Raw genomic sequence first — 16,779 nt, forward strand, 5'->3', positions numbered from 1 at the left:
TAGGGAAAGACACACACCAAAGAGACCACCTCCATCCCCTTGAATCTGGCTGAAGCAACCAACAAGACAACTTCCCTGTTAGTGAAAGGCTGGGAGGAGAGAGGAAAGCGGAGGAGTGCCAGAATGAAACAGAAGCGGGATCTGGCTAACCTGGATGACATTGATAGCCGGAGCCGAATATGTCCGATGCAGGACGTCCATACTTTGCAGAAGCTGGCTCATCTCCACCAGGCAGGCATGACAGTTTGCCAGTTCTGTGGGAGAAAAGCAAGAGAAGGAGTCAAACACACTTATCTTGCATTCCAGCTTCCCTCTGCTAGTGCCAGCTACTTTTCTCATTTATCTCTATTTGCTTTTACATCTCATAAGGATAGGAAACTTCACTTCCCTTCTTACAGGAGAGACAGTAGACCATTGTGGTTAAGGGCATACATCTGGAGAACCACGCTGCCGCAGTTTGAACGTACTTTACGAACTGTGAATCTTGGGCAAATTACATAACTTCTCTGTGTCTCAGCTTCCTCATCTGGAAACCGGGGGTAATTATATACCTATCTCACAGGATAGTTGAGTTAAAAATGAGTTGATAAATGCAGAGTACATTTAGAGTACCCAGCATATGGTAAGCACTAAATAAATCAGTCTTCATCACCATCACCGTCACCATCATCATCACCAGCACCATCATTGTTACTTCTAATCTTTTAGGAACAGGCTGTCACTATCCGATTCTAAGGACCCAACACAAGTTAAATGAATGAAATTAAAATGAACGGTGTATTGGTCTCTAAGGATAACGTTGTCAATCATGGACCTGCAAGAGGACCATCATGGTCCTCCACAGACTGACCTCAGCCCCTCCACAGAGCATCCTCAGCCCCGTTCCTGGGTCACTAACTCAAAAGCTAGTCCTCAATGTGCTGTTCACTGGATGACGGTGGCTGTTCCTCCTGAGAAATCAAGGTCCAAAAGCCTAAAGACGGTGGCTCTCAAACTTTGGTGTCATCAGAATCACCTGGAGAACTTGTTAAATCAGATTGCTGGGCCCCACCCCCCAGTTTCTGATTCAGTCTCTCTGAGTTAAAGCTGAGAATTCGTATTTCTAATAGGTTCCCAGGCCAGGCCAATGCTGCTGGTCCAGGGAAAACACTTCAGGGAGTACTGTCCCAAAATGTCACTCAGTGAAGCTCATATTTATTGGGAGGGCAACACGTATGTGGCTCCAGGTGTGATAAGATCTGCATTCAACAGGCAAAAGTGCAATTTTCAGGCATCTTTCTCTGATAGTGGTTCTCAGTTGTGGCTACACTTTAAAAATCAACTGGTGACATTTTTAAAATCACCTATGTCCAAGTCCCATCCCCAGGCAATTAAATTAAAACACCCCCAATCCCACTGGTGACTTTTTTTCTTTAGTTCCTTGGGTGATTCTTAGCTAATTAAGGTTGAGAACACAGAGCTTCTATACGGTAAACGTTCTCAACCCTGGCTCCTTATCAGGATCACTTGAGGAACTGCGGGAAAAGTAGTGATGCCAGGGCCCCATCCCACACTAATTTAAAAAGATTCTTTGGGACAGGGGCCTGGGCATGCGTATCCTGCATTTTAAAAGCTCTCTTGGCGATTCTAACGGGCAGCCAGGGTAGAGAACACCCGTTTGGTGGGGATCTCCATTTGGTTCACCCACTCACCTCTGGAACAGTGATTTAAATTCTTGGATGTGCATCAGATGCATTTTTGGCACTTAAAAAAATATAGCGAACTGTGCAGACCCCATCCCTGGATTCTGTGATTTAGTAGGCCATATGGAAATCAGGCATCAGTGCTTAAAGAACAGAAAAGGAAACCTATCTGCACGCACACCCAGGGGAAGACATAAAACTCTAAAGGAAAGTGCCTTTTGTTGATCACCAGTGCAGACTTCATAAGCAAAATATGACAGGGAATGTAGACCAGTGAAGGGGGAGGATACAAATTCATCTGGGGTCTGAATACCAAGCCAGTATAATCTAAGAGCAGAGGTTTTGACAGAAAGAAGCAGAGGTTTCGAGTCACTCTACCTTTAGAGCATTTTTCCATGTCCTCTGAAGACTGTAACCATAATGGAACTCGAGTCTCACCATCACAAGAAAATGATAAATTGCTTCCGGTTTGAAACGAATTCTGCTTTGATATACTGCTATGCTGTTCCACAGATGACAAAAGCACATTATAAATGAAAACAGAGCTCGGTGGGAACACTTTAGGGTAAAGGATAATAAAGTGGGCTTGTAGCTAATGGAAGCCATCTGCCCATAATAAGGAAGAAGCTTCTAGCAAAGCAGTCCCCTGGAGACCCTGAGACCTCCAGCTATTAACAGCGTGGCCATACCATGCTACAGGCCCCTGATTTCTCCTCCTGTCAAATGATAACCACACTGAAATAATGACACAAATGTTGGGAAAGATTTTGCTATTCTGTATGACTCTAAGTGCACCTCTTGTATGTTACAACCAGAAAGCCAACTGAAGTCAAACTGGTCAAGAGAAAGCTGGAGCTTTCAGGGATATTAAATCCCTCCGTACATGCTGTTCTCCAGTTACACTCTCAGCATTAATAGTTGCCCTTCTGGCCCTCGTTCTGACTGAGTGGACACACAGACGCAAGAAATCCCAGCCCAAGCTTACCCTGCTCCTCCCCACAAACCCTTCATTCCTCAGACACGGCCCCCGAGAGCAGACTCCCCCACACACAAAGCCACCTTCCTTCAGATTCATTATCGGCAAATCATTACCTTCCTACTGGAAATGGTGTCCAAGACCTCAGAACCAGAGTCTGTGACAGCAGATCCTGGGAAAAAGTGATTAACTTCGTGTGGAAACATGGCGATTTCATTCTGACGATATATTCTGTGGTGGCGAAGTTTGGATACCCACTCATCAAAGACTTCCTCTGACTTTACCTAGATTATGTTGGGTTGAAAGGAGACGAGAATGTCAGTCACTCTAAGGAAAAATTAGTCATCACATTGAGGTCACTCCTAGCACCTCTTCATACTGTCATGTGTAGAAATGTGGAAATACCAGTTTATTGACTTCATTTACATTTATGTAGTCTATGGAACAAGCTGGAGAAGGAGATGGAGAGCAAAAATGGTCTTCATAAACTCTACATTTAGGCATTCTATGAAAGACTCCAATTGTTATGTTATTATTAGGAAATATTAAAGAACAAATAAGCTGAAATTTACATTTATCCGTCTCTTAAAGTAGTTCCAAGTTCTCTTGTCCCAGTTTCTACTAACCGTACTAAAAATATTAGCACCATTTTAAAAAAAAACTCTTTTATAATTCAGACTTTTCAGACCCATCTTCTCTGAACTGGGATGAATTAATAAATTCTTCCTAAAATATTTAATCTTGTTAATCTTCTCTGACAAAGAATATGGTGCTGAGGAATATATGTTAATGAATGTGAAGGTTACTTAAAAGAACGTTTCTCCCACTCTTAGAAAACAAAAATCTGATAAAGTTTTATCAGTGATTTCCAGGATTTTTCAAACACACATACAGAAACTTTTAGCCATTCTCTCCAGGAGTGACTATCAATGTATAATTTCTATGAAGAGTAATGTTTGTATCTAGTAACTTTTATTATAAAGTATTTCAAATGTGCATAAAAGTACTAAAAAGAATACAACAAGCACCTCTGCACCACAGATATTTCTTAATAGTCAATATTTGTGTGTGCATGATGGTGTATTAATGCTTTCAAAATGAAAAATGATATATATCTATATACGAGAACACAGAGACTCATGAAGTGGCAATTTAAAAGACCTCAAAAGGATGTATGGTAGGTTAACTTCCAAGAAGAAAAATCCAGGTCAATTCAGTTAAAATCTTTACTAATGCTGCTACTGAGAGCAAGGATGTGGAAATAAACGTCAGCAACATCCTTCACGTAGGAAGTGTTCGGTCGGCATTTATGTTTGCTATGTTGATTAGAAGTACACACAAGACTTAAAACTCCTCCAGGGGCTACTGGATGTGTCGTTTACAAGTAGAAGCAACACAAACAGACTCACATCTATTTGTCTCCTTTAAATTATGTTCTTGAAATGTACTTCACTTCCCAGATGTTGTTAACTGACTGCCCAGGACAGTCAAATATGTACTATTCCCCAAGCCTAAGCCCCTATGCCCGTGGCTGTAGGTAATTGCGTACAGCAGGGCTTCTCACCCTCGGCACATCGACAGGGTGGGCTGGATATGTCTTTGCCGTGGGGGCAATCAAGCCCACGTATGTGCTAAGCACGTATTTGCCCAAGTACCACGACGTGCTATGGGGAGGACAGGGACACATTAAGATGGGGAGTTCATAATCTCATGCTTTTATTTTCCCAAAGCACAGCCCCCACTCCCAATATTCCAAGTAATTTGTCCAAGTAAGAAAAGACTCTTAACGTTTTCTCAATTAATTTCTAACACTCGGGTACCACCTAATAGTTTTATGTAAACATATTGAGCTTACTGTGGGTCAGGCATTACGTCAAGTTTTCTACATGCAGCCCTACAAGACGAGCACTGGAACTCCCATTGTCAGGGTGGGAGGGTGGTGAGAAAACTGAGACTTTCAGAGATTAAATGATTTGTCAAAGGTTGAAAGCTAGTAAGTAGGCAGGCAGTCAAGATCTGAACCAGATCTGTATCTCCAAAGCTCTTGCTTCATGCTTTTAACTATCTATACCACCTGCAGGAGAAGGGGCAGAAGAGGGTAGTTAAGCAGGTTTCAGAAATACTATTTGGAGACCCATCCTTTAGGGGGAAAATTTTTGACATCACTGTGGTATGAGAATTTTAATGGAATCCCTATAAATTTAGTCTAAGTTGTAAGATGGGGCTTCTCAGACTGAAGATCATATTTTATTTCAGGAAACTTTTTTTTTTTTTTAAGAAGATGTTGGGGGGTAGGAGTTTATTAATTAATTAACTTATTTTTGCTGTGTTGGGTCTTCGTTTCCATGCGAGGGCTTTCTGTAGTTGCGGCGAGCGGGGGCTACTCTTCATCGCGGTGCGCGGGCCTCTATCGCGGCCTCTTGTTGCGGAGCACAGGCTCCAGACGCGCAGGCTCAGTAGTTGTGGCTCACGGGCCTAGTTGCTCCGCGGCATGTGGGATCCTCCCAGACCAGGGCTCGAACCCGTGTCCCCTGCATTGGCAGGCAGATTCTCAACCACTGCGCCACCAGGGAAGCCCAAGGAAACATTTTAACCTATAGTAAATGGTTCTTCACTAAAGATGGTACTGCCTGGGGGTAGAGGGGGTTTGTATTTGGAAACATGAAGTTTTCTGTTTTTTGGTTTTTTGTTACTGATGTCACAATCACAAGGGAGGCGGGGATTTAGGGGATAAGAGACAATGAGGCTAAACGTTCAGCAGTGTAAGAGACAGTCTTACACAATGAAGAACTGTCCCATCCAGAAAGCAATAGATATATCCTTAGAAATACTTTCATAATGAAGATCTTCTACATGTTGGCTGGATGTTTTGAAATTCAAAAGGCATCACCAACGGTACTATAACTGACAATCCCTTCACAACATAAAGGAACTCTGTGCAACAGGAGACAGCATCTGGGAAGCAGTGTCACCTTCAGATGATAAATGTGCTCCTCGGTGTCTAGATCTATGCACTTTGACGACTTCTTCACAGACATGACCGAGAGCCCGACATCAATGCAGCCATGCAGCTTCTCTCTCTCTATCTGCAGAGGCACAAAGGGGGCCCCTTGAGAACCACGGTGTTAAAAACCATCGGAACATCCTTAACACTCTTTCCCTCTACCCTTCCCTTCCACACCCACTAACAGTAAACACAATAACTACACTTCTCCAGTACTTAGCGTGAACTAGCACGGACACACATCATCCTATTTAACCTGTGAGGGAGGAAACATCTCCCCTTTTACAGACGGGAGACTGAATTACAGAGGGTTAAGTAACAAGCAGTTTGCACATTGCAAAGTGAGGAAGCAAGGAGGTGAGGAAACTAAAAAGTTAGCGCCATGACTCCTATGACAGTGAATTCACCTGTTAACTTCACCGCCTCCTGCAGAAATAGTTTCCGGTGTCTAAATTCATTTGGAAGTGACTTAAAAAGAGGAGTAGGTTTGTTTTCTACATCTGTGACTCCATTTCTGTTTGGTAAATAGGTTCATTTGTACCATTTTTTAGATTCCACATATAAGCTATATCAGATGATAGTTGTCTTTGTCTGACTTACTTCACTCAATAAGACAATCTCTAGGTCCATCCACGTAGCTGCAAATCGCATTATTTCATTCTTTTTTACGGCTGAGTAATATGGTTACCAAAGCAGAAGGGGGGATAAATTGGGAGCCTGGGATTGACATATACACATTACTATATAAAATAGATAACTAATAAGGACCTACTGTATAGCACAGGGAACTCTACTCAATACTCTGTAATGACCCGTATGGGAATGGAATCTAAAAAAGAATGGATATATGTATAATTGATTCACTTTGCTGTACAGCAGAAACTAACACAACATTATAAATCAACTATAATCCAATAAAAATTAATTTTAAAATTTCTTTAAAAGCTGAAGAAACCAAAAAAAAAATTTTTTAAATAAAAAGTAAAAGAGGAGTAAGGAAGCTAATACAGGCCACTGTGGGTCAGGCACTATGGCACGTTTCTGTATTCGCCCCAACAAGGTGAGCACCGTGACAGAGGCGAAGAGAGGAAGACGAGAGGAGAGAAGTGCTGGGTGAGAGAGGGATCCCTACGAGGGCAGGACCAGTAGTCATTCCGAGTGCTCAAGGGCTGTCCACCTGGTGTCCACACACAGGGGAACCTCCCGTCAGCTTCACCAAGGGCCTTCTCCACTAAACCCCTCAGTCCCCATAACAGTGGGAGGGGCACGCTCTCTGTTTTGTTCCTGTTAGCTCACTGTGAAGAGGTCTCCCCAACCCAGAGAACCCCACAGCACAACCCTAAGACCAGAACCCATGCCTGGATACCCAGTAGGGTGTTGATAGGGGCTCCTGCACCTCTACTTGGTGGGTGAACTGAGCCCACCCAGAACCCAGAGCAGGGACAGCAGGGAGCAGGTACCTCTGTTCCCTGAGAGGTAACCTGATCTCCAGTTTAGGGAAATGTAGTTCTCAAATATGCACAATCTCATCCATGAGCTGACAACCACTAGCCCTTTAGAATTCTTCAATAGCAAACTGGATTAACAAGACAACTTACATCACTTTGGTTCTTGGCATATTTCAAGATTCCTTTGTCCAGATAGAAGAATCTCTGTGGGGAATAAAGCAGAATTCATTAAGACATTCCCAGGACCTCCCTGGTGGTGCAGTGGTTAAGAATCCACCTGCCAGTGCGGGGGACACGGTTTTGATCCCTGGTCTGGGAAGATCCCACATGCCACAGAGCAACTAAGCCCGTGTGCCTAGGGCCCGTGCTCCGCAACAAGAGAAGCCACCGCAATGAGAAGCCCGTGCACCGCAACAGAGTAGCCCTCGCTCGCCGCAACTAGAGAAAGCCCGCGCGAAGCAACGAAGCCCCAAGGCAGCCAAAAAGAAATAAAAAAAATAAAGACATTCCATTTAAACATCCTTCTCTTGGTCTCCATGCTCAACTTCAAATTAAATGTAAGTGCTTAAGAACCGGGTCCTGAGTGGGGAGTGTAGGTGCAAACGAGGGTGCGTCCCAGGCCAGTTCTTACCTTGTGCCAGCCTTTCAAGGGCCATTTCCTTTTTTTCAGCAAAAATCCTTGCTGAATTGGTGGCTCCTGGGTGTAATTCATCTCTCCCCTCAGTCCTTCCACCACTTCCCAGCTGTCCTGTTCCAACAAAAGAGTTCAGGCTCAATGGCTATCTTTAAAAAAAACAGTAATGTTAAGAAGCACTCGATCCCATCAGTAAATCCATCCAAGATGATGAGACTGGCTGGGTGTGTTGGGGAGAAGAAACTCAAATTTAATTTATGTACAGTTCTTTGACTTTACAGATTTAATGCTATTATTTAGTGGCATCAAATTTTTTTTTTTGTTGTTGTTGTTGTTGAAACGCTCTCTCTCAGAAGGGAATGTCTCTGTCTTTTTTGGTGCTTGAACCTTGACAACCACAGCTAAAGGTAAAGACTTTCCTGTAAGTTCTATTTTTGTTCCCTTTGACATCATCAGTAATTTTCACTCACCACTAGACTTCGGTCTGAATTTGAACCCAAAGCTACATACATCAGGATGGAGGCTAGGCAGGAGGGGTAGGGGTGGCTGGGAAAATTGGCTGAAAAGTGTGAGACTGCATGCAAGTTGGTAAACACAACACGTTGGTCAAAATGATGATTTAGTCACACTACCCCCAAATTCTAGGTATTTAAATGTTGGAAATCTTGAAGCATCAAAAAGGTGGTTCTGCAACAAGTATTTTCATCCTCTTTGCCCAGAAGTTTTGTTTTCTCCTCCTTTCTTTTGTTTCACAAACTTTGGTGAGGGGAGGGTGCAATTATTGTTCTACTAAGCTGTTTGCAATTTTGAGGTACAAGTAGTTATTACTATAAATCTTCCACTGTTAGCTATTTGGGTTATTTCAAGTAATTGACTAGAAAAGAATTTTAAAAGGAATACTAAAGAAAAACACTAAAAATTTATTTTTAAATGCTTGAAAATGCACATACCATTGCAAAATTACCCCCGGATAGACCAAAACTGACAACACTTCAGCTGGTTTTTATTTATTACTATTTTTACATTTTTTGTTGGGATATAACATACATGAAATGCGCAAATCTTAAGACTGTAACTTGAAGAATTTATATACCTATACCTACCATCCAGATCAGAGAGAAAACTTTTCCAACACAGGATAATTACGTTTTGACAAACATGTCTTTCCCCTCCTCGGGTTTACTGAGATACTACTGGCAAATAACATACGTAAGTTTAAGATGTACAATGTGATGATTTGATACACCTCTATTCCCTCACAGAATATACTATTTTTGTGTGTGGGATGATAACATTTAAGATCTACTCTCTTACCAGCTTTCAAGTATATAACATTGTTAATTATAGTCACCATGCTATACATTAGATCCCCAGAGCTTCTTCATCTTACAGCTGGGAATTTGTACCATTCGACCAACATTCTCTCCATTTCCCCCACCTTCTGCCCCTGGTAGCCACCATTCTACTCTCTCCTTCTATGAGTTTGCCTTCTTTAGATTCTGAATATAAGTGAGAACATACAGTATTTATCTTTCTCTGTCTGATTTGTTCCACTTAGCATAATATCCTCAAGATCCATCCATGTTGTCACAAAAGGCAGGATTTCTTTTTTTATGGCTGAATAATATTCCATTATGTATATATATGGAATCTTACATTTCCAGGGGATACATATACATCTTACATTTTCTTTATCCATTCACCCATCCAATGGGCACTTGGATTGTTTCCATGTTGTGGCTACTGCAGATAATGCTACAACGAAAACTGGGGTGCGGATATCTCAAGAGACAAACATGTCATCTGGGCCAAATTTCATGTTGAGTAACTTGCTCTTAGTCAAATCTCCAGCCTGCAGTAAGTGGTACAGGCAGAGGCCAGAGGGGCTGGGAGATGGACCTTAATAACCTGGGAGCAGAAGCAATTAGACCCAAGTCCCAGGCAGCAGACGGTCTAATGGGGAGGGCATGAAACCACAGAGAGTCCTGGGTGCTCTGGCTCGGTGTCTGTGTTGTCCTCAAGTTCAATATATGGAAAACACCTAGTAGCAAGTCCATTTTCCTACCTTAGTGGCTGAACACTTTGTATAACCATCCTGACAGATCTGCCTTATGTCTGATTGCACCTTACTCTCAATAAGGCTTAAGGTACATCCCAGAGTTCTTAAACATAGCACTGGTTGAAATCTGGAGTTGTAAAAGTTGAATTCTTCAATGGAAAAACCAAAGCTTAGATTCAGCTCCTAAATTAGAGGACTTTTTCAAAAAGGTAAAAATGTCAAACGAGATTCTTTGTAGCAATTATTACCAATTATTCAGTCACTTAATTACATCCAGACAATAAATGGAGAACGCATAATATTAAGTGATGGGAAGCCACACACACACAAAAGTTCTGCTCACATTTATTTCAGCTCAAAAAAACCAGTCCTCAAAAAGTGTCTTGCTTGTCAAGATTTTAATGAATCGTTAAAATCATCAAGTTAAAAATTTCACCTCCTCCAGGAAGACTTCTTCAGAGGAAAGTACTATTTCATCCCAGAGACTCCATCAGTATTTCGTCTCACCTTCTGCTTATGATTGTATATGTGAGGTTTTATCATCCCTGGACTGGATAATAGACACCTTGAGGCTCTAAAGTGTCTGTTCACTTCTGATTTCCTCAATGTGCCTAACCTGTTATCCTGTGAATAGTATGCATCTGATTGACAAATGGATAAACTTGGTCCTGGAATAAGGCTGCAAACAGATTTATGTTCTTGGAATATCATTCACTGGCTTGCATTTGAAGTATGCCCAGTATCTTTGGGCTAAATGACTATTTACAAATCAAATACAGCACATTCACACTTGTGAAAGAAGGTGTATGTGTGTTATCACTGTTAAATGAAAATCTAAGGCTTGAAATCTTCTAAAAAGTACTCTAAGAAAATCAAGCCCTTTTGATTTGTTTAAGACTCCCAAGCAAAAGGCAACAGGCAGAGTGCTAATACTAGACCATCGTGCACATCTGCTGAAGACATTCAATTGTGAAAAATGCAAATGCCAAGAGGGATTAGACGTTATTGCATACTTTACAAAACTGAAAAACAAATGGAATGAGATCACACCGATAGTTTAAAGGATAACAAGGCTGAAATCTCAAAAATGTCTCAAGGATTCGTGTTAGAACTAGATTTCTCCTGAACTCTTGAGACACAGTATATGCCTACCAATGAGCCAACGTGGAGAGCAGGGGATTAGACTGGGTTTCTTGGCTCTTAAGGTACATAAGTCAAACAGGGTTTGCACTTATTACTATGAAATATCATCTTTTTTCCCTCACTTTATCTTCTATCTGGGCTCAGAACTTGAAACTCCTACGAGGTTGGAAGAGCCAGATTTGAAGAATTTAAGAAAGTGAAGGCTCTCCTTGACTGAGGAAGAAAGCACTGCAGCCAACTCCTTTTCTGGCTCAACATCCAAATCCTCCCCCTCCCAACTTCCTTATCTGTCACCGTACTTGAGTCATGAGGCTGAAACCTAAGAGCCAGCATCCAGCCAGTGGTTCTCAGTGGGTACTCTTCTCTCAGGCTGTGAAACCTTGGGGGCACTTTTAGTTGTCACAGTGATGGGGTGGGGGGTTAGTCTCTGGCATCTAATGGCTGGGGACCAGGAATGTTAGATGTCCTGAAATGTCTCAGTCTTGCACAATAAAGAAGTTGTCCCACATCCGCAAGATTTTCCAAAGTGCCAAGAGACATCTTCATAGGTGAAACCCATTTATAATTATTCAAGCACAGAACTTAACTCTGTTTCATGTACTTACCAAAGTACTTTTGCATGGTTTTTAACACACTCTGAATTCTTGGGAATGCAACTACTGAATAATTGAGATAAGATTGTACTTCCTCCTGTTTGGGACTTTAGCAAGAGTCACCCACCATTTTGCAGAATCGTGTCACTGAAGCCCGTGCCACTTGCGGTATGTGAGTTATTAACACATCTCTATGGGTCTGCATTAGTAGCCGTCACCCCACATATAGGTGTATCTGACCACTTCATTATGTCTTCTGGTATAGTCATGTCTGGGCTTTTACATATTATAATGTATACTTTAACCACTTCTCTGAAGTTTCCTTTATTCACAGTAAAGTGTTATGTTGATATTTTCAAAATTATGTGGGCAATTATATTAAATTAATAATGAATTTCATTTGAGGAGAGTAAAGCCTTCACTGAAATACTGGTCATAAAAAAGGGACATTGGTATGATGGAGTTAAGAGCCACTGCTGATCCCGACACCAATTCTGTGAGAAGGAATGCCAGACCAGGACACAATATAGTGAAATCACTTTGAAACTGTAAGGGCTTGATTATTATAAGTCAGTCCTGTTAGTTTCATCTTCAAAATGTGTATCTTCCATGTCCCTTCTCCTCTGCTTCCCCGCCACCACCCGCCGATCTCATCAAACCTGATTTCCCAAGACTCCCCACTTCTACAATCATTTATGGGACCTCACTAGGTCCTACTCTCCATGCAGTGTAAAAATGAATACAACATAATATTTGTCATTTTCACTGCTGTGGTTTACTTGTATTTTTCCAAGCTCCCAGAACCTTCTCTTGTTCTTTTCCACCCGTACAAACGCTTCAAGATTTTAGTTCAGTTTTCTCTTTCCATGAAATTCCTAAGTTACCCAAACGACATCAATCATGTATTCCTGTAAATGATAGTAGTATTGCTGTCCATTACCAGGTAGTTTAGCATTTTATAAATTTTTTTTCCATTTTTATCCCCAGTGCTTTGCTCTTCTGTCCCCAAACAGTTGTAGGGGCCATCTTTTTAAGTTGTTTAGAACCCCAGCAAAGAACTGAGTATATAGTAAGAAAGAAAATAATTCTCCTGGGTTTATATTAATTGTTGGGGTCTCAAACAAAGAACATAGATTAAGGTCTCAAACCAAGTAAATGGCACTGGGTGGTTGGTCAACAAGGAGATATTAAAATGTATCCACACTTCTAGGCAGGCTGCCATTCAAAACACAAAAGAATAGTGCCTCAGGAAACACTATCCAGTGGGGTAGATTGAAACAATATATAAATACAAAAATATAAACAACAAAAAGAGAAAATGATTGAATACTTTCTAGCCCCATGAAAGCAGGAACCTTTTCTGTCTTGTTCACTACTTAATAGTACATAGTATATGAAAGTGGTTAAGAATAAATCCTGGGATCTTTCATTGCGGTGGGGCCCCTCCCGAGTCCTCACTTCGCGCTGACTGGAATCCGAGGAGATGGCGAGCCAGGTTATCAAATGCAAGGCTGCAGTTGACTGGGAGGCTAGAAAGCCTCTCTCCATAGAGGAGATAGAGGTGGCACCCCCAAAGGCTCATGACGTTCGAATTAAGACTATTGCCACTGCAGTTTGCCACACTGACGCCTATACCCTGAGTGGGGCTGATCCTGAAGGGAGTTTTCCAGTGATCTTGGGACATGAAGGTGCTGGAATTGTGGAAAGTGTTGGTGAAGGAGTTACTAAGCTGAAGGCAGGTGATACTGTCATCCCACTTTACACCCCACAGTGTGGAGAGTGCAAATTCTGTCTAAATCCTAAAACAAACCTTTGCCAGAAGGTAAGAGTCACTCAAGGGAAAGGATTCACGCCAGATGGCACTAGCAGATTTACTTGTAAAGGAAAGACAATTTTACATTACACGGGAACCAGCACATTTTCCGAATACACAGTTGTGGCTGATATCTCTGTTGCTAAAATTGATCCTTTAGCCCCTTTGGATAAAGTCTGCCTTCTGGGTTGTGGCATTTCAACTGGTTATGGTGCTGCTGTGAACACTGCCAAGGTGGAGCCTGGCTCTACTTGTGCCGTCTTTGGCCTGGGAGGAGTTGGATTGGCAGTTATCATGGGCTGTAAGGTGGCTGGTGCATCCCGGATCATTGGTGTGGACATCAATAAAGATAAATTCACAAAGGCTAAGGAGAGTTCGGGGCCTCTGAGTGTACTAACCCCCAGGACTTCAGTAAACCTATCCAGGAAGTGCTTGTTGAGATGACTGATGGGGGAGTGGACTGTTCCTTTGAGTGTACTGGTAACCTGAAAGTCATGAGAGCAGCGCTGGAGGCCTGCCACAAAGGCTGGGGCGTCAGCGTGGTGGTTGGAGTGGCTGCCTCAGGTGAAGAAGTTACCACTCGTCCATTCCTGCTGGTAACAGGCCGCACGTGGAAAGGCACTGCCTTTGGAGGATGGAAGAGTGTAGAACGCGTCCCAAAGTTGGTGTCCGAATATATGTCCAAAAAAATAAAGATTGATGAATTTGTGACTCACAATTTGCCTTTTGACCAAATTAACGAAGCCTTTGAACTGACGCATGCAGGAAAGAACATCCAAACTGTTGTAAAGCTTTAAATTCAAAAGAGAAAAATTCTTCCATCCTTGTAACTAAGTCTTGTGGTCTGATTGGAGCAGCCAGACAAGCAGGAAGGGGCTCTTTCAAGTTCACAGCTTCTTAGACCTTCATCAACTGACTCTGGGGAATAATGTTTTGTGTATAAATTCATAAATGTCTAATCAAGGACAAGGCTAATACTGTCATAAGTCTGTTTTCTGGACTCTTCTTCACATAAATAAGTGCTGGCTCATTAAGGAATATTTTTAACATAATAAAAGGAATTTCTGCAAAAAAAAAAAAAAAAAAAAAAAGAATCAATCCTGGGCTTCCCTGGTGGCTCAGTGGTTGAGAATCTGCCTGCCAATGCAGGGGACATGGGTTCGAACCCTGGTCTGGGAAGATCCCACATGCCGCGGAGCAACTAAGCCCGTGCACCATAACTACTGAGCCTGCGCTCTAGAGCCCACGAGCCACAGCTACTGAAGCCCGTGCACCTAGAGCCCGTGCTCCGCAACAAGAGAAGCCACCGCAGTGAGAGGCCTGCTCACGGCAATGAAGAGTAGCCCCTGCTCGCCGCAACTAGAGAAAACCCTCGTGCAGCAACGAAGACACAACACAGCCAAAAATAAATAATAAGTAAAATAAATAAATTTTTTAAAAAAAGAATAAATCTTAAGAGTTCTCATCACATGGAAGAAAAAATTTGTTTCTATTTCTCTAATTTTGAATCTACCTGAGATGATGGATGTTCACTAAACTTATTGTGATGGTAATTTCATGACGTATATAAGTCAAATCATTATGCTGTACACCTTAAACTTACACAGTGCTGTATGTCAATTATATCTCAATAAAACTGGAGGGGAAAAAAATGATCCATGGTAGATATGAATAAATATGTTGACCAAACTAATGAAGCAATTACAATAGCTAACATTATTAATAATGTTACTACTTATCATCTATCAGGAAGTGTTCTAAACACCATGTGTACATTGTTGCACTTAATCTTTTCACAATCTTGCAAGGTTGGATTTATTAGTATATTTTTTAAATGTCTTTATTGCACCTTCATTTTTTTTTTACATTTTTAAAACTAATAGACTATTTTTAGAGCACTTTTAGGTTTATAGGAAAATTGAAATTACGAAAAGTTCCAAACACTTCCTCTCTCGCCACACACAGTTTTCTGTTATTAACATCTTGCATTGATGGGGCACATTTTTTAAAAAATAGATGAACCAATATGATACATCATTATTAACTAAAGTCCATAGTTTACACTAGGGAGTCACTCTTTGTGGTATACAGTTCTATGAGCTTTGCCAAATGCATAATGTCACATATCCACCATTTCAATAACATACAAAATAGTTTCACTTCCATAAAAATACTCCTCCCTTAACTTTCATCCCCTCTCAGTCTTCCTGGAAACCAGTATTTTTGGAATGTGGAAACCAAGGAAGAGAGAATAGGTAACTTCCCCATGCTATAAAGTCACCTGACTACAAAATCTATATTTTCAATCATTCTGCTACATATTACAGCACATTGTATATTCTACTGTAATTTAAATATGTACATTCTGATGATGAACAAAGAGTAAATGCCATGGGGCAGGGGGACGGAGGTGGCTAAGTCCAAGATCAGAAGCCATCTGAAGGAGTCAAGAAGCCCTGCCCTATAGATAGAGACAAGCAAGGCTGGGATCCTGAGCACAGCTGCCACGTCTCCCATCCTGCATCCCCCTGAACTGGGGCGGGAAATCAGCCTGTGCATTTTAATGTTGCCAAGTCTTTGCTCATTCGCTGTCTTACATCTGGAACATCTGCCCCACCTACTTCTCAGCCTGGTGAATTCTCACTTGGCCCCACACCACCTCCTCCTCGGGGCAGAAATTCTCTCCCTCCTCAGCACTTGCAGACCTCACTTGCACTCTCTGTCTCCCTAGCTAGAAGGTGGGTACCGTGAGGACAGAGACTGAGGCTGATTTCTTATCACCTCACTACCTGTGACATAGGTGCCCTAAATAAATATTTGCTGAACGAATAAGTCTGAGGAGCAAGAGGCTATAAAAAAGGGCCTCACAGAGCCCTTGGGGTCAGGGACTTTAATAATATGTGCTGGATTGCAGTGAACTGGTACTCAGGACAGAAAAAAGCAGAGATGTCACTTTCTCTCGTCTAAAGGCACCGGGTGGCAGGAAGTGGCTTCTACTATGCTTCACATACCAGTGACCCAGGAGGAGGACATGCACCCTGAGCTGAGCGCCCTGAGAAACACAGTGCAGGTGGACCTGGGCCCAGGGGAGATCAGGCCCTGCTGACTTAGCCCAACACAGCTGGGCTGATATCTGCCCTGGGGGCGTCAGGCTTAAAGCTCCCCATGAATATCAGGTGGAGAGAGAAACAGGACAGGGTAGGGGGAAGCGGCTTCTAAAGGTCTTTGCTTGAGTTTAACTGAAGACAGTCTGGCACTGTCATCTGGCATTAAATTCAGTCTGTTTCACTGAACATCTAAAAGTGCTAAATATAGAAAGCTGCTTTGTGGTGGGAAAGGCAACTAAGGATTTATTCATGCTCATGAGCTGGCAAAGTTCATTTCCATATTGCTGAGTGCACAAACTGAAAGCACTTCCCTCCAGTAC

The 16,779-nt window shown here is 42.1% G+C and overlaps 2 protein-coding genes across 3 annotated transcripts in view; one reads left to right on the forward strand and one right to left on the reverse strand.

Moving 5' to 3' along the window:
- The window catches only part of OSBPL3 (oxysterol binding protein like 3), a 204,199-nt gene that overhangs the window by 60,734 nt on the left and 126,686 nt on the right, over positions 1-16,779 (reverse strand). For both annotated transcript variants that reach the window (XM_065884454.1, XM_065884455.1), the window contains 6 exons: positions 7,742-7,858; positions 7,261-7,314; positions 5,631-5,744; positions 2,775-2,942; positions 2,061-2,184; positions 151-254 (listed from right to left, as the gene is read on the reverse strand). In XM_065884454.1, the coding sequence (XP_065740526.1) occupies positions 151-254; positions 2,061-2,184; positions 2,775-2,942; positions 5,631-5,744; positions 7,261-7,314; positions 7,742-7,858 (681 nt within the window). The remainder of the gene's footprint in view (positions 1-150; positions 255-2,060; positions 2,185-2,774; positions 2,943-5,630; positions 5,745-7,260; positions 7,315-7,741; positions 7,859-16,779) is intronic.
- Positions 13,017-14,149, forward strand: LOC136128022 (alcohol dehydrogenase class-3-like). The gene is given in 2 exon segments (XM_065883661.1): positions 13,017-13,721; positions 13,724-14,149. Coding segments are annotated over 2 exon segments (1,125 nt in total). The 5' UTR covers positions 13,017-13,022.

The sequence above is a fragment of the Phocoena phocoena genome, chromosome 9, assembly GCF_963924675.1.
Source record: "Phocoena phocoena chromosome 9, mPhoPho1.1, whole genome shotgun sequence".
Lineage (NCBI taxonomy): Eukaryota > Metazoa > Chordata > Mammalia > Artiodactyla > Phocoenidae > Phocoena > Phocoena phocoena.